The 22,973-nt window shown below is 44.1% G+C and overlaps 2 protein-coding genes across 2 annotated transcripts; both read left to right on the forward strand.

Annotated features, from left to right (window-relative positions):
• The first annotated feature begins 372 nt into the window (after positions 1-372).
• copb2 (COPI coat complex subunit beta 2) lies at positions 373-7,402 on the forward strand. Its single transcript, XM_076745525.1, has 22 exons — positions 373-490; positions 945-1,082; positions 1,242-1,328; positions 1,439-1,565; positions 1,727-1,875; positions 2,073-2,219; positions 2,477-2,576; positions 2,678-2,820; positions 3,007-3,206; positions 3,328-3,438; positions 3,541-3,629; positions 3,726-3,832; positions 4,062-4,205; positions 4,469-4,599; positions 4,813-5,020; positions 5,330-5,440; positions 5,544-5,758; positions 5,883-6,021; positions 6,114-6,251; positions 6,342-6,419; positions 6,636-6,821; positions 6,946-7,402. The coding sequence occupies exons 1-22, from the start codon at positions 488-490 to the stop codon at positions 7,039-7,041; spliced, it is 2,847 nt and encodes a 948-aa protein (XP_076601640.1). The 5' UTR covers positions 373-487; the 3' UTR covers positions 7,042-7,402.
• A 1,103-nt stretch (positions 7,403-8,505) lies between these two features.
• LOC143329495 (segment polarity protein dishevelled homolog DVL-3-like) lies at positions 8,506-22,543 on the forward strand. The gene is made up of 15 exons (XM_076745413.1): positions 8,506-9,087; positions 10,830-10,899; positions 12,921-13,036; positions 13,698-13,810; positions 13,959-14,094; positions 14,964-15,054; positions 15,183-15,252; positions 15,519-15,658; positions 16,343-16,419; positions 16,543-16,610; positions 16,757-16,906; positions 18,885-19,016; positions 19,328-19,495; positions 19,680-19,883; positions 21,256-22,543. The coding sequence occupies exons 1-15, from the start codon at positions 8,927-8,929 to the stop codon at positions 21,618-21,620; spliced, it is 2,061 nt and encodes a 686-aa protein (XP_076601528.1). The 5' UTR covers positions 8,506-8,926; the 3' UTR covers positions 21,621-22,543.
• The last annotated feature ends 430 nt before the right edge of the window (positions 22,544-22,973 follow it).

A 22,973-nucleotide genomic window follows, 5' to 3' on the forward strand; every position in this document is an offset into this window, starting at 1 on the left:
CATTGTGGTACATAGTCATTTTTGGTGGTTTCATGAATTTTTGTTGTGACACACAGATTGTCAGCTGTGCATTCATTCACATTTTCAGCAAATGATGCCGACAGATGTTTAAAATACACACATTAACACAAAAAACTGCACTCTCGTGATGTGTTGTAACGGACCTCGAACTGATGTTTGTAATCTATGACGAGTATGAAATAGAGCAAATGAGTAAATGTCTTGGTATGAAGCCAGATCCACTGCCGACGAACTGAGCAGGTTTCCCTTTCCTGTCCCCGTGGCAGCCCATCGTCTGTCGCAGTCGCAGCTGACCGATCTTCATGTCACGTCACCACTTCCAAGGTGTAACTCTCGCGAGATCGACTTTCAGGAAATTCCACGTCAGTACCCAGTGCACTATTCACTGAAGTCGCAACATTTGGACCCGGATTGCAGTTGTTCACCACATTTATCTGATCTTATTGCGACAACACAGGGATAAAACATGGTAAGAGAAATTTAACATAGTTGCCAACATGTTTCTTTTCCGCGCATGTCATCCGATTCATTTTATAGACGGTCAGTTAAGCAATGTCAATAATGCATCCTTGTAAATAGCTTAGCGGCTAACTAGCTTGAGTTAGCGCTGTAGCTAACTGCTTTTAACATTTCGATCTATTGCTATTTGGAAGCTTTGTATGTGCTTACAGTTATTTTGAGTCATTTGTCGATTAAATGACTATAAGGCGTATTGATATGGGATTATCGGAACCACTGAAATGCATTGGGAGAAATGTTAGCATGCTAACGGTTACTGTAGCTTTACTATCTGCCATACGATTCCGGGTTTCAACATCGACGCCAAAGAGTTCTTATAAAATCGTTAAATGACCATGTAAAGCAACTCATCTTGAAAGTTTGAACAACATAGTAAAAGACACTGATGCCCTCTATAATTTCAGCCTCTGAGGCTGGACATTAAGCGGAGGCTGACAGCCAGGTCAGACCGAGTGAAGAGTGTGGACCTTCACCCAACTGAGCCATGGATGCTGGCCAGTCTGTACAACGGCAGCGTCTGTGTGTGGAACCACGAAACACAGGTACGAATCAAAAGCCCACCTGTACAAAGTAGAAAGACTGATGGCTAAACATACATGCTTGACTCTATTAATTTATAATCAAAGACTGATTTGACAGACATTTAACAGCAGTGATGATGCAGCAAACCATAGTCAAGTCAGCAATGTTCTTTCTTTCAGACACTCGTCAAGACCTTTGAAGTATGTGACCTCCCTGTAAGAGCGTCGAAGTTTGTGGCAAGGAAGAACTGGGTCATCACTGGAGCAGTGAGTTACATCTAACTGTCTGCATTGATGACAGTTGTCGTCTGTAGCTCCAAACTAGTAGTATAGAGTATGAGCCTAAATGGGTTTTCTCCTTTTTTCTCCCTGTGCAGGATGACATGCAGATCCGTGTGTTCAACTACAATACCTTGGAGCGGGTCCACATGTTTGAAGCCCACTCTGACTACATCCGTTGCATCGCTGTCCATCCGACACAGCCTTACATCCTCACCAGCAGTGGTATGCGAGTAAACTCGTGATATTTTGATCTGTAACATACTAGACTCTTTTAATTTATTCACCACGAAACTCAGACTTGTCTCTGTACTGGTGTCCTGTTTATAAATATATGTGTATGTTTGGGTGCACACTTGCATGAATGGCTTTCTGTTTCTGCACAGATGACATGTTAATCAAGCTATGGGATTGGGAGAAGAAGTGGTCGTGCAGCCAGGTGTTTGAGGGTCACACACACTATGTTATGCAGATTGTCATCAACCCCAAGGACAACAACCAGTTTGCCAGTGCGTCCCTGGATAGGACGATTAAGGTAGATGCTGCTTGCTGTTGTCTTTACTGCTGCTGATTTTATGTTGTTATTGGTTTAGTGCTGTGGGATGCCCAGATGCTACTGCAGCACAGCAGCTTCTTAAATGACTGTTTATTGCGCTTATTCTTCCCCAACACATGATTAAAGGTCTCTGAAGTACATTCAGTGATGCCGTCATGTCCTCTGGGTTGTTTCAGGTTTGGCAGCTTGGCTCTTCCTCTCCCAATTTCACTTTGGAGGGTCATGAGAAAGGAGTCAATTGTATTGATTACTACAGTGGAGGAGACAAGCCTTACCTTATCTCAGGGGCTGATGACCGTCAAGTCAAGATCTGGGACTATCAGGTTAGAAAACTTTTCTTTCACTTCCTTCAGGGGAAGGAACAGTCATCATGGAGCTAACAAGCACTTAAGCAGGGCACAGGCTGATTTCTTGCTGAAAGACAGCCTTTTGTTGTATTATGTTTTATAGAAAGTCAAGTATTATAGCTTACTATAAGAGTCGATACATCAAAAAGAATGTGTAGCTGTTGCATCCTGTCAGTGAGTGTTGCATTGTGTCTAAATATAAACATATCAACTGTCTTCTGTGTGTGCTGTAGAATAAAACCTGTGTTCAGACTCTGGAGGGCCACGCCCAGAATGTCTCTTGCGTCAGCTTCCACCCAGAGCTGCCCATCATCATCACTGGATCAGAGGACGGTGAGCAGGAATCCCACTCATCCTCACCTGCATACACAAAGACCTCATCTCATGCCATCACTGATCACTGCTTCATGCAACGTTTCCTCCTTCCTCTGTAGGTACGGTGCGTATCTGGCACTCCAGCACTTACCGCCTGGAGAGCACTCTGAATTATGGCATGGAGAGAGTGTGGTGTGTGTGCGGCCTCAGGGGCTCCAACAATGTGGCGTTGGGCTACGACGAAGGCAGCATCATTATTAAGGTGAGTAGAAGAAAGAGCAGTTCTTCACAATGTATTGTGACTTTAAGGAAACTCTTCCAACAAAAATTGCCATTTGAAATTTACATAATTGTTTATTTGAACAAGCAAAATATGAACTATATAACCAAATCCCCAAAACTAAAATCCTGGCTCTTTCTCTTCCTACCATTCTGCCCCCGGCTGTAGGTGGGTCGGGAGGAGCCGGCCATGTCTATGGACACTAACGGAAAGATCATCTGGGCAAAACACAGTGAAATCCAGCAGGCCAACCTGAAGGCCATGGGTGACGCTGAGATCAAGGATGGAGAGAGGCTGCCATTGGCTGTCAAAGACATGGGCAGCTGTGAAATTTACCCCCAAACCATCCAGCATAACCCTAATGGAAGGTATGCATACTGTACACTCAGCCCAGGCAATCTGACGCCAAATGTTTATCTTGTAGACAGATAAGAGGTGAATTTATACTAAGATCTTTGTCACTCCTTTGTGCGTTTTTGTGTGCACCAGGTTTGTTGTGGTGTGTGGAGACGGAGAGTATATCATCTATACCGCAATGGCCTTGAGGAACAAGAGCTTTGGCTCAGCGCAGGAGTTTGTCTGGGCACATGACTCATCTGAGTAAGTATGACGTTTGAAGTAGGTGACATACTTCCCTGCTTTATATCTCTGTAGCAGAGAGTTAAGAATTAACTGCTGAACTCTTTTTTTTTTTTCTAACAGATACGCCATCAGAGAAAGCAACAGTATCGTCAAAATCTTCAAAAATTTCAAAGAAAAGAAATCTTTTAAGCCTGACTTTGGAGCTGAAGGTAAGGTCAACATTGTTGTATAGCAGACATGTGGTTTTGGAAGCAGATGGGTCCCACTGTCTTCTTCACTGGATGTGCTCCCATTCTTCCCTGCAGGGATCTATGGAGGTTTCTTGCTTGGGGTGAGGTCAGTGAATGGCCTGGCATTTTATGACTGGGAGAACACAGAGCTGATCCGCCGCATCGAGATCCAGCCCAAACACGTAAGATGGCCTACTGTTGATTTCCCTTTAAGGTCCCAGTCTCTGTACGATATAGGTGTCTCTGGCAGTGAGATGAGGGAGGCAATTATTTGGCTCTACACATTTTGATTTTTTTTTGTGTAAGTAGCTACGAAGGCAGTTTTGTGCTGCTGTACAAATATTTTGTTGAACAGCTACCACAGGCTGTTGTCTGGTAATTTTAGCAACACTGTCATTTTCTCTTGTCCAGATCTTCTGGTCAGACTCTGGTGAACTGGTCTGCATCGCTACAGAGGAGTCCTTCTTCATTCTGCGTTACATGGCAGATAAAGTAGCTGCCTCTCAAGAGAACAATGAAGGAGTGACTGAGGATGGTATTGAAGATGCCTTCGAGGTGGGTGTGTGGATGTGGATGCACACACATCTCTGAGTCCTGATTTATTTAGTTTTTACTTTTATGTGCTGAAAATATTGACTGGTTTTAATGTGTGTACTAACTAACTAATCTTATTTATACCCACAGAGTGCTATCCCAAATTCTGTTGTTAGCAAAGCTTCAACTTAATGCTTTATATGTAGCCTGGAGCTGTGCTTTCTTCACTTTAAAACCACACCTTATATCTATCACCTCTCTGTCCTTGTGTTTTTTATGTCCAGGTCCAGGGAGAGATCCAGGAGATTGTGAAGACTGGCCTCTGGGTAGGAGACTGCTTCATCTACACCAGCTCTGTGAACAGACTCAACTACTATGTAGGAGGAGAGATCGTCACTATTGCTCACCTGGACAGGTACAAATACAGATGTTTGGCTCGAATTTAAGTGGGTATATGGTAAATTTTAACTGTGGTCACTATGTATATCTCACAGGCAACTTGGAAACTTCATGCTTATAACAATAAACCCTCCACAGTTGCCTACAAAGTCTAGAAAACCAACAGTTCAGCTCAAAAATGTTATGTGATAGCTGCATCGTATACACCTGCTGTCTTCTCTCCGTACAGGACCATGTACCTGCTGGGTTACATACCAAAAGATGACCGTCTGTACCTGGGAGACAAGGAGCTCAACATTGTCAGCTACTCCCTGCTGGTCTCTGTCCTGGAGTACCAGACTGCCGTAATGAGGAGGGACTTTGGCATGGCTGACAAGGTGCTGCCCACAATTCCTAAAGAGCAGCGAACCAGGGTGGCACATTTCCTGGAGAAACAGGTGAGCAAATACAGTAGGACTTGATAACCTTTTTAATTTTTAATTGCAGGCTGTCAGTTTAATGTTAATGGGACTTCAGAAACAGAAAAGATGCTGTAGTTTTGGTACCCAACTTGATAAGAGGCTGGACTATGATGAGGTTATGCAGTGGCACCAACTGTGATGTGATAGCTGATGATATTCTAATTGATGTCGTATTTAGGTTTTCGTTGCTTGTTTTTTTTTTTTTTTTTTTTTTTTAATTCCAGAAAGGATGTACACTTTGTGCTTGTAGCATGCTGATGGATTTTTTTGTTTTTGCTTCTTCAGGGTTTCAAGCAGCAGGCGCTGGCCGTGTCCACAGACCCAGAGCACAGGTTTGAGCTGGCGTTGCAGCTGGGAGAGTTGAAGATTGCCTACCAGCTGGCTGTGGAGGCAGAGGTTAGAGCACACACTCTACAGCATATCACATCTTTTCCACATCTTAAAACACTGCCAGAGGCTCACTGTTCGTTACTCATCTTTGTCATTCTAACCCATGCAGTCGGAGCAGAAGTGGAAGCAGCTAGCAGAGCTGGCTATCAGTAAGTGCCAGTTCAGCCTGGCCCAGGAGTGCCTGCACCACGCCCAGGATTATGGTGGCCTGCTCCTCCTTGCCACAGCCTCCGGTAACGCCACTATGGTGGGCAAGCTGGCTGAGGGGGCAGAGAGGGACGGCAAGAACAATGTGGCCTTCATGACCTACTTCCTGCAGGGGAAGTGAGTACCAGATGTGTGAGACTGAAAGGTGGTGACCCTGGTGGCCAAATCAGGCAATAGATATGTTTTGATCACAGGGATTATGTGGCGACCTGTGTGACTGTTCTATGTCTTTTCTCCACAGACTGGATCAATGTTTGGAGCTTCTGATTAGGACAAACCGACTACCTGAAGCTGCCTTTCTGGCTCGCACCTACCTGCCCAGTCAGGTATCCCGCGTTGTCAAATTGTGGAGGGAGAACCTGGCTAAGGTCAACCAGAAGGTCAGTGCGGGATTGTTGCTACAGCAAAGGAATTTTGAGTGTATGGATATTTCTTCTTGACCACGACACGTTACGCTGGCTTTTCATTGCAGGCGGCTGAGTCCCTAGCAGACCCTACAGAATATGAGAATCTGTTCCCCGGACTGAAAGAAGCCTTTGCAGCTGAGCATTACCTCCGAGAGACCTGCCTGGGCACCACTAGGCCTGCCAAAGATTATCCTCTTGTCACGGTGAGTTTGTGACTCAACACACAAGGTAATTGTGTTGTGTGCAGACACTGTTTCTATAGTTGTATCTCAACCATCTCAATCATTTTTCAGCTCAATGAAGACAGGAATATTCTGGAGGAGGCTCAGGGATACGAGCCCAAAGGAACCTTCATCCCTCATGTCTCCAAGGTTTTTTCTTCATCTTACTTTCTGTTGAACCAACTTTGATCTAATAGTAACCTGATCACATGCTGTTTGCAGCTAGTCGCGCCTGACCTCTCATGTTTTCTTCACCCTCTGCACCTTCTGTAATCTGTAAAAATATGATTTTACAAAAGGAATTTAAAAAAGAGGAATCAGTTTTCAGTCATATTCAAACTTGTTTTCATTCGCCTTTCCTGACAGACACAGGATAGTGAGGAGTCAGTGGCAGCAGCTCCTGTCACTGCAGCGGCTGTGATGTCTTCACTGCCGGAACCTGCTGCTTCAACAGCAGCAGACAAAGAGGAGGAGGAAGAGGAGGAGGAGGAGGAGGAGGAGGAGGAGGAGGAAGAGGAGAACCAAATCCCTGCGTTCTCACAAAAAGATAAGGTTGGACTTCTGTCTTTGCCTCTCACCATGAAAAAATATACAATGACATACGGAATGATTGGATCATTTAAGAGAAAAGTAATCTTGTAGAAAGTGATTCTCCTTTGTGCGTGTCTTTATGTAGATTCTGGACGAGCTGGAAGTAGACCTGGACAACATGGAGCTGGATGACATCGACACCACAGACGTTAACCTTGATGATGACTTTCTAGATGATTGAGACCTGCCTGACCACTCTGCTCCTTCGCAGCCTTCAGAGCTTATTTAAAAAAAGAGAGAGAAAGAGACCAAACCCCCCTCCCCCCTTTTTTGTATTTGTACGTAAAAATATTCTATTGTCATGTCCGTCTACTGGAGTGACAGAATTTAAGTAGATGATGATGATGATATCAGTAATGTTTTAAAAAGTAGACAGACCATGTCTATTTCAGACTCTCCATTTTGTACACCATTTATTGATTGTTTGAGAAACTTTCACTAACTGTCCATTGAGTGATATGTTATATTTACTCTTCGCTTTGTGTTGTCTGTAATGGCAAAATTCATTCAGTCAAATAAACTGCAGTTGCTGTACATATTCACATTTGACTTGAGAGTGTTTTCTAATGGAAACTAAAATTCTGATAATGCCATTTAATAGTTTCAATACATAACCGTGTTAGACAAGTGGAATGAATGTTGCATCATGTAGTTAACCAGATATGTCCCACCATCCATCTAAATGTGAAGCAGATATGGTGTAGACATGTAGAAATTAGTTTGCCTCATCCACAGACCGTATGAAGTCACCCATGGGATACTGAAGATTCACTGTGAAGCTCAGTGGCTCTGGCAGTGTCCATCTTGGCAGTGCCTGACTCTGCCAAATTCCCAGCTAATCCAAAAATGGGCAATCAGGTGGAGTGTAGGTGGAACTGAGGCAGGCTGAATGAAGCCTGGTTGCTGTAACCTAGTGGCTAGCTGTCACTCAAAGCAGCCATGCCTGTAATTATGCATAACTTTAAGCCTTAATGTAACTTAAATTAGTAAGTTACATAAAAATGTACCCCCATACAGCTGTCATGAACAGGAAAAGCTGTAGAGACCAAAACAGTTACAAGGCTGTAAACATGTTTATGTCTGTTATGTATGTCAGTTGTGCATTTTAAGATGGGGGGTCTGTGTGCATTCACTTTTGGAGCCAGCCTGAAGTGGCCATACGAGGAACTGCAGCTTTCGGCACTTCACACTGGCTTTTCAGCCTGTGGTCTTTATTATTACAGAGATAAATCAGCTTTGATCTTAGCCACGATTTGGACCTGCTACTATGCTACCATAAATGCTTCACAACTTTCTGTGCACCTCACTCGTACCAAGTGTACGTTTTTTGGTTTGATTGCAGTTCACAGGGACATTTATATTGTGTTTGTCAGTCACTGCTAAGATGCTATCATTATGAGGTAAAACAAATCTAAAACAATCTATGTATTGAAATTTCTGTTTTCAAATTCGCAAATCTGTGAGCCATCAATTCCACACCGTGATATTGTGTCCCTGAGGTGGGCAGCCCCTCAGGCTGCAGGGCCCTCATACCCTTGTCTGTATGACCGCCTCTGATCACTCATGCACTGCAGCAGGAATGCTGTAATTCTCCTCCTCTCCTGTGGATGGCGCTCCATCGAGACAGGCTCGGGCGATTCTGTGCAGTTTCGTGTGCAACAAAGTACCGAGCTTGGCAGCTAGCGAGAAGGGAAAGCCGACCCTTCAGTGACTGTTTATCTTTCCTGCGTTTTCAAACAGTTTTTGCAGACATTTCTAAGCTTTCAGCGGCACACTGGAAGTTTAATACAAACGAGAACCAACGCGATTCAGTCTTCGGACGGTGTTAGGACATTTTGTGGAGCATCAAGGGGCTTTTTTTTGAATAGAAAGGCAGGTAAAGAAGCATTAGCGAGCTGGCGTAGAAAAGAGAACCAGGACTGCGTAGCGTGTCGGTCAGCCACGGAGAGCCGGGAGGACTACGGCACAGCAGCCGCCAGCGCCACGGGGAGTCGGGGCCCGAGAGGGAGCCTGCCAGGCCCTCGGCTTGATGCACCGTGCCTGCCTCGCCTTAGCCGCAGTCCGAGATGGGGGAGACCAAAATTATCTACCACCTCGACGACCAGGAGACACCATATCTGGTGAAACTGTCGGTGCCGGCGGACAAAGTCACTCTGGCAGACTTCAAAAATGTCCTCAAGAAACCAAATTACAAATTCTTCTTTAAATCTATGGACGATGACTTCGGGTAACTGTTACAGGGTTTATTGTGTTTAACATGCAATCAATATAACACCCCCTTACGTTAGTGCAGCTAGATTAACGTAAACTTGGTTGTTGCCTCCTCCAGCTGGCTTGTCATCAGTTTGAACGTTACCTGGCTGTCGATCATTAGCTAGCTACGTCCATTGCAGATCCTTTGTTAGCTGCTAGCGAAGAGCTCCCATCGTTAGCAGGTCTGTTTAGCGTCCCGATCCCGTTTGTTTACATTGCTCGTGTGGCTAGCCCCTCTCTCTTGTGCCTTGCCTTCGTCTGACCAAGTTTGGTATTTGTCAGTTTCACGAACGCCAGCGAGAGTCCTGAATGACATTTTAATCCATATTAGAGAAAGTGGGAACAGGGGCAGGTAGCAAAACTGATAATAACCAGTTACTGAGGGTACTGCTGTCAGTTGCTGTGTAGCTAATGTATGGTATGTTTATGCTAACAGGCTAATGTCAAAATGTGAACGGCCGGTTTCAGTAAGCTAGTCAGTGAGTCCAGCAGGCCCCTGCTGTTGTTGTCTATTAGCCCGAGGAATGCAGAGTTGGCCTGAGGAATGCTCTGTTCATCACTGTGGCAGCTTTATGAGCGTGTCCTTTTGTGTTAAAACACGGCTGGAAAAGTAGACGTTTTATGTTCCTCCAGACAGTGCCCTCTGCAGAGTTAAAAAGGGCCGAAATGTGCTGTTTCTGTTACATTTCAGCCAGGTTTCCAAAGTTGTTTTTGGCTAAATTCAAACCAGGGTGGGGCAAGAAATTTTTAACATTTGCAAGTGGGACAGACATGTTTTTAATAGGAGCCACAGCTCTTCATGTTGGTATAAGTGAAGGTATATTCAGCAAATAAACTATTGAAACCTTTACTGTGGTATTGATTGAGTAACCTGTCTGACTGGAATAGAGACTGGTGTCCATATTTACCAAGACTCTCAAAGGAAGTCTCACTGACCATCACCATTCCCTCTTCTCTGAAAGGCGCAGCTAATCTCGTCATGGCCAGTGGTCTGAGGTTGAGTTGTCCTATGGACTGTTTGACAGGGTGTTGTTGAGGTACCGTCTGACATTGTGCAAGCGAGCAGTCTGTTGAAGATCAGTTGGGAAGTTTTGCTGAAAATTCACACATTTGAATTGGTTAAACACATTTAAAAAAGTTCCTCTGCAAAAGTATGTTTGCAGAGGAACGTTTGTATGCCTGTCGTTTCAGAGCAAAGAGCTTTCCTTTTCAGCAGCATTTGCCGTATAGGCAGACACTAAAGACTTCTTATATATAATGCCTGATTTAGTTCGGACGTGTGTTGGCTGCACTCCCTCTGCTCACTGGCTCCTTCTCTACATTCAGTTAGATTGCAGTACACAGTTGCATGCAGAAATGTTGCTCTTATCCTTTCTTTGGTTCCTTAAATAGTTGTTTCCTCACCCTGGTGAAAGCAGCAAGGAGCAGTTTTATCTTTGCAGAAAGGTTTAGGAAATAACTTTTTTACACAATAATCAGCACTGACATTTTTTTATAGGCAATATTGAATAAATCTGAGTGGCAGTGAGTGAAAACAGTGTACTAAGAGCGCCATCAAATCAGCATTGGTTTTTCCCAGTTGTCAGTGTCTTGTCCTGACTAATGGAAGTATTGCCCATCTCAGTTGCCTCTAAATGTAGCCTCATGTTTTATTGCCCCAAGAGTGCTTTTGTGTTGGTAAAGGTTTACTGAAACAGAGCTTTGTTCTCTTTACAGGGTGGTAAAGGAGGAAATATCTGATGACAACGCTAAGCTGCCCTGTTTTAATGGACGTGTGGTGTCATGGGTAGGTTGAAAATACATCCTGGAGTAATTTTCGGATTTGTTTAATTATTTGTTGTTGTGCGCTTGCCTGTGTTCACTGTATTTGTGTGGTCAAGTGGCTGTGTGGCAAGTGCGTGCGTGCATGTATAACAATGATTCCCATCTGTTGACCAGTGGCCACAACCATACTCTGTCTCCAGGGAGAAGCCCTCAGCGTCTGCGTGATAATGTCATTATCACATAATGATCCTAGGAGCTACACACGAATGCAGACACCCTGCTCTTGTGTTTTTAAGGGCATTTTTTTAAGAAAAAGCAATACAATGTAATGTGTTTTAAGTAATTTCATGCAAGTCCTCACACATGCTAGTCACCACACGCAGCACATGCATGTACTTGCATGTAGTGTCTCATTTAGAGGCTCTGAGCAATAACTCTCCTGTCTGCACAACACAAGAGACATCTGGTGCCGGTGCACAGCCTCCCTTCCTCTCTTCTTGACATTGAAATTGAATTAAGAGCAAGTGAAATCACAGGATAGGAGGAAAACACCCCATAACAAAGAGCCTCACTGCATGTCATCTAACAAGAAGATTGAATCTCACAGGGTGGGGAGAATAAAGTTGAGAGAGTGAGAGTGTTCTGTGTCTTGATGTGAAAGGCTGATGCATTCGTTAATTAAATGCAGTGTGGTTATAATTCCAAGTTTTATTTGAGAGTCATCAACACGGCGTTATCACTAGACATGCATGTGTACAATCCAGCATGCTTGTCCTGATGTGTTCCTGCCTTGTAGTCGCTTTCATTAGACAGTGTGAAGGTTTGGTTTGGCTGTGGTTCACAGCCAGTTTCACTCTTTATGTGTGTCTTTTAATCTGTTTGTTATCTCTCGGGGACTGTTGAAATGTTCCATGTACAATGAAATGTTATCTCTGTTACAGTGTGTCCATTTGTTTGTCTCCACCGTTCATCTGTTGTTTCAATGACCTGATTGATTGTCCTCTGGGGACTGAGGGCCTGGCTCGCTATCATCACATTACACCAGGCCAGCACCCTCTATCTGGCCTGTTGTATTTTATTGTCAGCTGACAGATTTTGTATATCACATTATTTTCTTTACACCTTATCTTAGTGCACCTCAACTTCACACATAGTGGACTGCCTGTCTAAACAGTACAAATACAGTATATAAACTGATGAAAGGGAAAACAAAATGAGTAGCAGAGCTCATGTTCATCATTGTTTTTTCTATCTACTTCTATTATGTCTGTCTGTTTGCCCTATTGCACCACAAAATGCTTAAACTGGTTAGTGGATGGGCCACTTTTTACTCCCTGCAAAACAGTACTTGTTGAAAAGGTTCTGAATTATAGACAAAAATAGTCCAGCTATGAAATAAACAGTGAGCAAATATTAGCTACTTAACCAACAATTGCCTGTTAATAGGGGTGACTTTCACACTGATTTCATGTGAGCGTTTAAACTCCTTTTGCATGCAAATCATGCATGCACACGCTTCCTATCTAATATGGACAACTTCCAAGATGCCGCAGAACTCGAGCTCCATGGCGGATGGATCTTGAGTGAGCAGGACTAACGTTCACTGGAATTTGCGCAGAGTAAAAGGGAAAAAAATGATGGAAATGTACACAGCCCACTATCCTAATGGTAGAATTTACCCGTCTTATAATTTCCCCTACTGGATCCCACTTTTTCCCACACTTTGGTAACGTAGGCAACGCTGTCAGGTAGATGGATCACAAGTCTTGGCACACGCTCTGCCTTTCACAGCTCCGCTGCCTTTGTAGAGCTTTGGTCTTTCAGAGGGACATTAGTAGAAAGCAAATTAATTTTTACGTTGTCCCTAAATGCTGACCAGACTTGAGGCAGTGGTGTTAAATATATACCACCCAGTCCTCAACTGTGGTGTGGTATAAACACAGCAGTGCTCTGACGGGGGTCTGCTGCCCACTTGTTCCGTGTCTTTCAGTGTGTTCTTCCCACTTGAGTGTTTGACTGACCCGATTCTCTGCCTGTTGACAGTTGGTCTCTGGAGACGGGGCCCACACAGACGCAGGCTCAGTGGTGGATAGTTTAGAGGCGGCACCCCCCTTGGAGAGGACCGGGGGCATTGGAGACTCAAGACCACCCTCTTATCAGTCAGTATATTCAGAAAAGACACCGATGTGTTTCTTATAGCAGGCATTTGGGAGATTTTGTGTAATGTGTGTGTGTGAATGAGGGAGATGCCATGCGTGCTTTGTGTTTGGCTCGGTGCGTGTGTCTTGAATGAGTCTGTCTGTGTTTCCTAATAAGCTCAGTGCCAGAGGACGCTGCAAATTGAATGGGAAAAGTATGACATCTTGTGACTGCCCAGGAGGAAACTAATCTACCTATTTTCTTCTCCTTGCTTGTCAAGAGGTTATCTTTATCCAGACATTTGAATTGGTCATGTGGAGCACTGATTTCCACTTACTGTTATCAGTCTTTTAGTTTTTCAATATACTTGCCAGTCATTGCCATTTTTCACAGTACAGTCTGATTCATCTGCAAGTAAAGCAAAGTGTTGATGTTGTTGATGGCAAATTAAGGTAATGAAAAATATTTCAAACAACATAAGAATTGCAATTCTTGACAAATATTCAGCTACAGAGTGCAACCTCGAGTGCACTCAGCCAGAGAAGACTTTATACTCAACACAGTCTGTAACGTGTTGCTTTAGTGGCTCTTAAATGAACTTAGCTGCCTTGATAAGATGCAGTGTAATTCTATCTCTTTTTAACACTACCTTTGGCTTCTGTGCACCGTCTCTGTCTGAAGTGGGAAAGCAGCAAGCGGTCGGGACAGTTTGGACAATGACACAGAGACTGGCTCCATGGTGTCGCAAAGGAGAGAGAGGGAGAGGCCGCGACGGAAACACACCAACGACCACGGTCGGTGTTTTTCTCGATGTACTCTGTATCAGTTTCATTGCCAGAATTGCCTCATCTGAGCTTTTAGCATTTTTAATGAAACATCTATATTTTTGAGCACTTTGTGTATACACGTGTCATCGTGATCAAAATGATGATCTCACCGCAGGTGCAAGGCAGAACGGCTACTCGTCGCGGGCAATGGGACGAGGGGGCGCCGAGTACGACAGCTGCTCGTCCTTCATGAGCAGCGAGCTGGAGTCTACTTCCTGCTTTGATTCAGAGGATGATGACGCAACCAGCAGGTCAGACGTCCTGTGTAGCTTTTCAGCTTGTTGTTCATGTGCAGTTCCCGATGAGAGCAGGCATTTTAGCTTGAGGAATGCATCTGGAATTGCAGTTGATGGGTCTTGGCAGAGATTAGTACAAGATTAGTCTGGTGGTTTTTGTGGGGTTCTCCTCCAGGAGTCGTAGAAATATCTCCAGCCCACTTTAGAGACTCTGCTGTTCTCAGTTTTCAGGCATCTCTCAGGATGTTTTCCCGTTGATGCAGCTCCGGGTAGATCTGGATAAAAGCTTCGTCACTGTATGGGTTTCTCTCTGCCACAGAAAGACATTTCTGGATATTTGTGTCCATCAGTGATTTGATGATCAGTCAGGTCATAACTTCTAAATGAAGCAGCTTATGTGCCGTTTTACAAAAGTTAAAGCTGGTCCTATCTCCCAGCAAGCACCGCTGTCATCGTGGAAACAGAGTTTAAATGGCTTCTTATTATGTAGTTAACAGAGAGGCTTTAATTTGGTGTTAAGACGAGTGACATGGGGAAAATAACTTCTGTTTGTGTCCAGGTGGTTTTATTCATGTTGTGATCTGTCATGGTTTGTGTGTGGCAAGTTGGAGAGCAAAGTAGCAAAGTTTTTTGACCACAGTTAAACATTTTTAAACGCCAACAAATATTGATTGAAGCATCAAGCTTTGTTACATGTGAATTTTGGAAATGATTACTGCTCTCTTTTTTCAATACATTTTGACTTTTGGACTTCACAAAGCTCGGATCACACGAGTCAGAAGCAATCTTACACAATTCGAATGTCAGCATTACGAACCAGGCTTCAAACTGTTTTCGGTATGTCCTCAATAGTTTATAAAAATATGTGCTTTTCTTCTGTTCAGATTTAGCAGCTCCACTGAGCAGAGCTCCTCTCGTCTAATGAGACGACACCGCCGTCGCCGACGGAAACCGAAGGCCTCCAATATGGACAGGGTGAGGCCACACACACACACTTTGGACGCGCAGGACTGCAAATCAACCCCAGACCTCTTTATTGAACTTGTGTTCTTTTTCTCATTTTTCTTTTTTTCCTTTCCAATTTTCATCATTCTTCCCTCCAGTCTTCGTCATTCAGCAGCATCACAGACTCCACCATGTCTCTGAACATCATCACCGTCACTCTCAACATGGGTAAGTCGCTTGGGCATATGGACGCCGCACACAGAATGCAATTAGATTTGTTGGGACAAGCAGTCTTGTCAGAAAAAAGCCTCGTTATACGGCCACACACTCAGCCTAAGTTCAAAAATTCCTTTCACAAGATGGGAAAATGTGCAAGTGCAACCAATTTGTTCCATATTGATGCAGTTCGTGGTCATCTTTTCCATCTTTACTAACTTCACCGCTGCTTCATTTCATTCTTGGATACACGCTGACTGTTCCTCTCCTCTTCACAGAGAAGTACAACTTCTTGGGCATCAGTATTGTAGGTCAGAGTAATGAGAGGGGAGATGGAGGAATCTATATCGGCTCTATCATGAAGGGAGGAGCTGTGGCTGCAGACGGACGCATCGAGCCCGGGGACATGCTGCTGCAGGTGGGTTTGTGTATGTGCGTGTGAGACGGAGAGAGAAAGCGAGAGAGGCACACAGAGCATGAAAAAATGTGTGTCTGTGAATACCTGGGACTTGGACCAGGAAAGTGTGTGTCTGTGCGTGTGCGCGGCTCAGTCATTGCATGTTGTGTTTGGGTTTAGTGCCGGCACCTGCAGTGAAGTAAAAGGACTTAGTAATATGAGACCAATCAAGGTTATTCAGATGGCCATGTGTAAGAGATTAAAACAATCTGTTTCTGAACCGTTCTCAGCTTTATGATTTTTATCAGCTATTGTTTTGCATTCTGTTCCTTTCCCCCTTTATTCTCATTTCCATGTTTTTGGGTTCTTTCAAACACATTATAGTGTAACGTTGGTGTCATGTTGTGCAGTGATATGTTTCAGTCAGCTGTAGTGATTGTTTTCTGTTTTCATTATTTGCTGAAAACCCACATCCCACTTGTAATAAGGCCCCGCATGTGGAAGAGTTCCAGTAATGGGTTTGTGTAATGGGACTTACTGGAATCACTGTAACTCTGTGAGAGGTTTATACCGGGTTATACAGGAATACAGCATTTTAGTGTTTGGCCCATCATTTATTGTCACAATGAATCCTCTTTTTCTGCAAATATATGTTTACAGGCTGAGAGATTGTTTGATCGTCTTCTTTCATCTTTATCCCTGTAGGTAAACGACATAAACTTTGAGAACATGAGCAATGACGATGCAGTTCGAGTACTGAGGGACATTGTGCACAAGCCAGGGTAAGCAGCAGTCGGGCACACAGTCATACTGACATGCATTTTCTTTAACAATGGTACACTGAAATATTCTTGCATAAAATGCAGTTTTGAAATGACAACATGTTCTTCTCTGGTTGTTACCAGCCCCATTACTTTGACCGTGGCCAAGTGCTGGGACCCGAACCCTCGGAGCTGCTTCGCTCTGCCCAGGAGTGAGTGTCTGTCTTTCTTTTTTCCTTTTCATTTCAACAAGATGAATCCCTGCAAACACATGCAGAGCCATCTGTTTTAGTGTGTGTCGCTCTGGCATGATTCAGATCTCCACCTCTAACTGTGTATCCTACATTTATTTCAAAAGGTGAGCCGATCCGGCCCATTGACCCAGCTGCGTGGGTGTCCCACACGGCGGCCATGACTGGGGTGTACCCTGCATATGGCATGAGCCCTTCCATGAGCACCGTCACCTCCACCAGCTCCTCCATCAGCAGCTCCATCCCCGAGACTGAACGTGAGTCACATCACCCCCTGCAGCTGCTCGCTGTGGCACTTTTCTCTGAACTCTTAGTCACAGTTTTCCATTTACTTTCCTTTTGTCTCTACAAATTTTTGCTCACGCTTCCTCCTGCTTGAATTTTTTTTATCAGTTTTACATTATGTGCTATGTTTTCTTTTGGATTTTTGATAACCTATTTGCACTTAGCTAAATTTGACTGTTTACACTGTTATGATGAGGCGTTAAATTCTCCAGGGTTGTTGGTGTTTCAGGATTTGAACATTCAGCTCTCATTTTGGAGCCCCCACCCTCTGACCTCCAAAAATGCAGTATTATCCGTATCTTCCTCAGTCGTGTTAGTAAAATTCAGTGTGGCCCTGCCCTCTTACTGCATTCCTGTGACTTCTCTCTGTTCCAGATTTTACTGTGTTCAGCCTCACAGCTTCCATCTGCTCAATAACTCTTGTCAAAACTTAAGCCATAACTCACAGCGCTCATCTTCCCTGTAATCTTTGGAAGAATAGTGGAGGTTTTTTTTCTTTCCGGAAAAAAATCTTTCCTCTCTCAACACACTTTTGTAACCAAATTGGTATGACTTACATTTATGTAGATTTTCCCTCTCAGACAGAACATACACTTCACATGATCACATGATACAGAAAGGCTGGAAAAATCTAAATCATTTTGATACTTCTTGGTTGTGTTGCCATGTGATGCTCAAGCAAATTTGATGCAAACTATTGAAGAAATGAAAGGAAAACAAAATGCAAATTAGGCGCATTTCCATAAAGTGGTTTGAAGCAAATAAACTTGGCTCCGCAAAATGGAGCTTCATCAGAAGTACAAGAGAAGAGAAGTAAGAGAAGTTGAGGTTGCAGAGAAGCAGAAGAAGAAGAAGATTCGATATGTTTGACCATATTTAGAAAAGGTGTTTCCACCTCCTATTCTCTTTCAAAAAAGGTGAAGTTTGAAAAAAGGAAAGTGTCTTATCCTAAATATCAGTTTGGAGTACAACTGGTGCCTCAAAGTTAGTGCGGTGGCTTCTTTCTACTCTCACTATTTTGCACCAGTGTTCAACCGTCACAGAGGTAGAAATCTGTCATGGGCAAGATGGGATCAACAGTTTCCCCACTGACAAAAGCCTCAGCAGGACATGGTGCAATGCAGCCACTCAGGTTGTGCATGTTGTTAATGTGCACAGCTGCAGCAGCTTGCACGATGCTGATACTTTAAGGGAAATCAGGTTTATGTGAGGAAAAAGTAAATTGGGGTGTTTGTGAATGCTGGAAGTATTTTAAACTAGAGGTCTGAAAAATGATTTGACATACTAATCAAGTTTTAAATGATGTCTCTCCTTCATGGATTTGGAAATATATTCAGTCATGTACTTGTTATCAAGTTATTGAAAACTGAAGCAATATACAATGTATACATGTACAAGACGTTCACACCCCTAAGAACATGTGGAGGGTCACAGTGCTTCCTGAAAAAGGAAGGAAATCACTGACTGAAGCGGACGGACTTTAGACATGTTGAAGGGAAGTAGGAACAACATAAGGTATATGAGAACACTTCATCAGGATATCTTATCTTGGAATGCAGTGAACCTCAGTCACATGACATGTAACCATATAATAGTGTTTGAACTGGACAGCTGAGCTTGTCTTGAATGAATCAAAAGTCCTCCGTCAAACAAAGATCCAGCCTAATCCAGTGTGAGTCTTGGTCAAGACAGAACAGGGGTGGAATTACAGTCGAGACCACAGGAAACCAAATATTATCTGAGGGAAATTTTGGAGTTGTCTAGATACCATAACAGCACTCAGCTGTGTTGTCATTGAGCTTGTAGGAAACCAAACAAAATGTACCTTTTTGATATTCGTGTGAGATTCATTTCTTTGTTAAACAAAAAAAATCTCATCCAGATTTCAGACTGATGAGATTCAAACTGCTTAAGCTCCCGTGCTAACGCCTGTCCTCTGATCTTTCCCAGGATTCGATGACTTCCACCTCTCCATCCACAGTGACATGGCAACAGTTGCTAAGGCCATGGCCTGCCCAGAGTCAGGTCTGGAGGTGCGGGACAGGATGTGGCTCAAGATAACCATCGCTAACGCCTTCATTGGTATGTGAGAGCAGAGGGTCCAGCGTTGGTCATTTCCTTCATTGTATTCACACACATCGCTGTTCTTTATCTGCTCACTTCAGTTCATAGACTATTATGAAGTGTGTCTCAGTGATGTGACTGAAGTGATGCCTCGAAGCCTCTTATATCAAACCAGTTCTCTGAACATTAAATTCAGCTCTGGACAAATAAATGTCTCATAAATGTAGCTGATTCATATCATCTTGGATGTTATTCTGCATCATGAGTCATAGACACGATGAGTAAAATGACATGTCCTGCACCTAAGATGTTTGTCTTTGTGTCCTCAGGCTCTGACGTGGTGGACTGGCTCTTCCATCATGTGGAAGGGTTCTCAGATCGCAGAGAAGCCCGCAAATACGCCAGCAACCTGCTGAAGGCTGGCTACATCCGACACACTGTCAACAAGATCACCTTCTCTGAACAGTGTTACTATATCTTTGGAGACCTCTGCGGCAGTGAGTGACGCTCTGCTCTGTGATTAGCTGAGATCTGCTTTGAGCTTTTGCAGTAAAAGTGCTCGTTTGGTTCGTCTGTGTGTGTGCGTCCTGCACTGTCTACACACTCAGCAGGGCAAACTGTACACATCAAGTTTCCCTCAAGTGTGGTGTCGAAATCATTTTTTTCTTCTATCTCTCTCAGACATGACCCACCTGTCTCTCCATGACCATGATGGTTCCAGTGGGGGAGCCTCAGATCAGGACACTCTCCCACCTCTGCCCCACCCTGGGGCTGCCCCCTGGCCCATGGCCATGCCCTACCAGTTCCCCATTCCACACCCATACGACCTGCCACAGCCTTTCCATGGTGGACCAGGCGCCGGCAGTGCGGGAAGCCAGCACAGTGGTGAGTGTAGTTCAACCAGGCTATATGTGTCCATCACAACCAGCAATCTGTTGGGTGCAAAATGAAATGAATGCCTTATTAATATTGTACATTGTATATTCCATCCAAAGTGTTTTCTATTGGGTATCAAACACTCACCTTTCTATGTAAAGTTTGTAGTTTACTTCGCCAGTCACTGCAGATTCCTTTTCTCCATTGTCCATCTGTGGTCTACAAACACTGTGTTGCACACTACGTTGCAAACACACTAATGGTTTTCCCAAAACATATCTAAAATCTGACCCTTCAGGCAGAGCTCCAGATCTTACCGACGGGCAACACGGAAACAGTAAAAAGTCAGTGCAGCTGATATGAATTCATGCAAACTACAGCTGCATTTCTTATGAAGGAGCAAAGTACAAACCTTTAACAACCACTTTTCAAGTCTACAGAGAGATTTGTCACTTTGCACAGACAGATTTAAAGGAGTACTGCCAACATTTTGCTGCGTTTCACTTCTCATTTGCTGTCTTACCTCGAGCCAAATGAGAATATCAACATTCATTTTTATGTCCACACTTGCTGTCCTTCTGTAGGTCCGGGGCATGTTTAAATTAGCTCACTTCAAAGACTTGAAGGAGTGAAATGTTTTCCTTCCAGCAACTCCAAAGCTGCCTTGTTTACATGTTTTATTTGGTGTATTTTAACGGGTAGAAATAGAAAAGCAGACACTGTGGTTATAGGAGCAGTTTGCTTACGCAGTGGAGATGTTTACTGACAGCTGGGCCCACTGACTACAACTCAGACGGCCTGTCCTCATTTTGTGGTTGCTCACTGACATTGAATGTATCGCTGTATAGTTTATTAGGTTACAACACACAACATCAGTTATGGAGTTGTTTACAAGGTGTATTTTATTTATTTTGTAGTGGGTGTTAAATTAGTGCCAGACCTGCCTATCTGAAAGATGCAGAGAGATAAAATCTTTTCATCTGTCTGTGTCTTTGATGGCCACGAATGTGCTTCTCAAAATGTCAGAATGTTCCTTTGAGCGTAGAAACTGTTGTGGTTTTTAAATTCATCAGTCTGAAGAATTTACCCCAAAAGCAAGCAGGCTGTTTGTGGCAATAAAATGAAAACATGTAATTGCCTTCAGTAATGGCAAAGCGATGCCTGTGAAAGGCAGTGAACGCTCAGTGGCCATGTCTGCATTAGTCATGCAGCTCTCCAGAGAGTCTCTCACAAACCGGGTCAGTCCTGCCTGCGTCACGTCACTGACACGCAGATGGGAGTGAGTGTCTCACTCAGTAGGTCGCTCAGATTTAATTAAAAGAACATGTGTCTGTATGTTACACTCAGATAATAATCATTGTCTCTTCTGCTCTGTCTACAGGAAGCAGTGGTTCAAACTGTAGTAAGAACGAGGGGCGGAAGTCCGGTGGCAGTGGCAGCGAAACAGAGATCAGGAGCCACCGAGCTCCAAGCGAGCGCTCAGTGGCTCCCCCTAGTGAGCGAAGCGTCCGCAGCTCCGTCAGCCACCGCAGCGCCAACTCCCACTCCCACTCAATAGCCTATGGTCCGGGCCTTGTGTATGGCCCCCCTGGCCTGCCCCCCCAACCCCCACACCTGTCTACAGCTGCACCTGGCGCCCCACCAGGCAGAGAGCTCGCCTCTGTGCCCCCTGAGCTCACTGCCTCACGCCAGTCTCTGCGCCTGGCGGTGGGCAATGCCGGAGAGTTCTTTGTTGATGTGATGTAACGCAGACCGATAACGAAGTAGCAGATTGGGCTTTCTCGTGTCATTAGAAGGCTGAGAAAGACAACATGACAGGAGTGAGGGAAGATTGCAAAAGCTGTAGCCCAAGACCTTGATTCCACTTACCTAAAAGCAGAAATGGAACAAACCCTGTTGTGTGTGCTGAGAGAAAATGTTGTCCTCTCTTGTGCTTTTCCTCCTAGTAGTAGTGGCCATACTTTCTTCAGTGAAGAAACCCCCCTCGCTCAAGATGGAACCAAAGCGCCTCTCTCAGTTTCTGCTGCTCAGTGGGGAAGCGTTTGAGTAAGGACAAAGAGCAAGAGAGGGAGGGAGGCAGCGGAACTGGACAGCTGGGGACGATGACTCAGCGCTTTTCTACATGGATGTTTTTCATTTGTTCTTCCCTCCTCTCTGCCTTCCTTATCTCATTCTCTGTCCTCCTCCACCCCTGTTCACGTCAAAACTGAGAGAAAGAAGCCTCTTCCCTCCTTCTCTTCTTTCAATTCCCCCCGACTTCTGACGAGAAAAAAAAAAAACAACCCGAAAGAAAGCTGAGATGAACACTAACTGTTAACCTTATTCAGACTTTTTAAACGTTTGCTTGACTTAAGAGAGAAAGAAATCGGGAAAAATGTGTATGTAGTGCAAGAGAATCGCAGTCCTTCTTACTGTAAGAATGCATTTGTTTTATTATATACGTAGTTGGTCACAACTAGTTTCATTTTACGCTAAACGTGAGCATCCAGCTTCAAGAGTCATTTTTACACTACACAGCTGCATTTTCATCTGTTAACCAGAGCAATTTCAGACTCTGTGTTGTGATAATGTATAGTGAGAAAAAAAAATTTCTTACCATGTCTTTCACACTACTCTTTTATCGAGGAAAAAAAATGTCTTTTTATTTATAAATATAGTTTTATGACTTAGTGCTGCTTTGTGTTGTGTTTTAATTTGAGCGGTTGAGCATGTTTTTTGAAGCAGAAAGTTTGCTGCTGCTGCTGCTGCTGTTGTGTGTGTGTGTGTGTGTGTGTGTGTGTGTGTGTTTTCACGGTACCTCAGGTCATGTTTGCATTGAAAGTCAGTGGATTTCAGACTGTCCAACAGCAGGAATGTGAAGGTTAGGCAATCTGGTGCACAGATGTGTGTGTGGGCTGTGGTTGTGTACAAGAGGATCAGCCTGTGTGCCTTTAGATTTGCTTCAGAATTGAACGACCCCATGAAAAATGCTGCCTGTGGTTAGAAGGGGGGGATCTCCTGTAGAGGGGCGATTTAATTCAACATGGACAAAGTGGTTGAATCAGATGGACTCTCCAGGACAGAAAAAATAAGACCACCCACGCGACCCTTAGTTGGAGG

This window comes from Chaetodon auriga, chromosome 12, assembly GCF_051107435.1.
Source record: "Chaetodon auriga isolate fChaAug3 chromosome 12, fChaAug3.hap1, whole genome shotgun sequence".
Classification (NCBI taxonomy): domain Eukaryota; kingdom Metazoa; phylum Chordata; class Actinopteri; order Chaetodontiformes; family Chaetodontidae; genus Chaetodon; species Chaetodon auriga.

Coding starts and splice junctions, on each gene's coding strand:
- LOC143329495 (XM_076745413.1), top strand. CDS start 8,927: ATGGGGGAGACCAAAATTATCTACCACCTCGACGACCAGGAGACACCA. Junction 13,037..13,697: donor TCAAGACCACCCTCTTATCA/GTCAGTATATTC, acceptor CTCTGTCTGAAG/TGGGAAAGCAGCAAGCGGTC. Junction 16,907..18,884: donor CTCCATCCCCGAGACTGAAC/GTGAGTCACATC, acceptor GATCTTTCCCAG/GATTCGATGACTTCCACCTC.
- copb2 (XM_076745525.1), top strand. Junction 3,439..3,540: donor TGGGCACATGACTCATCTGA/GTAAGTATGACG, acceptor TTTTTCTAACAG/ATACGCCATCAGAGAAAGCA. Junction 6,252..6,341: donor AAGATTATCCTCTTGTCACG/GTGAGTTTGTGA, acceptor ATCATTTTTCAG/CTCAATGAAGACAGGAATAT.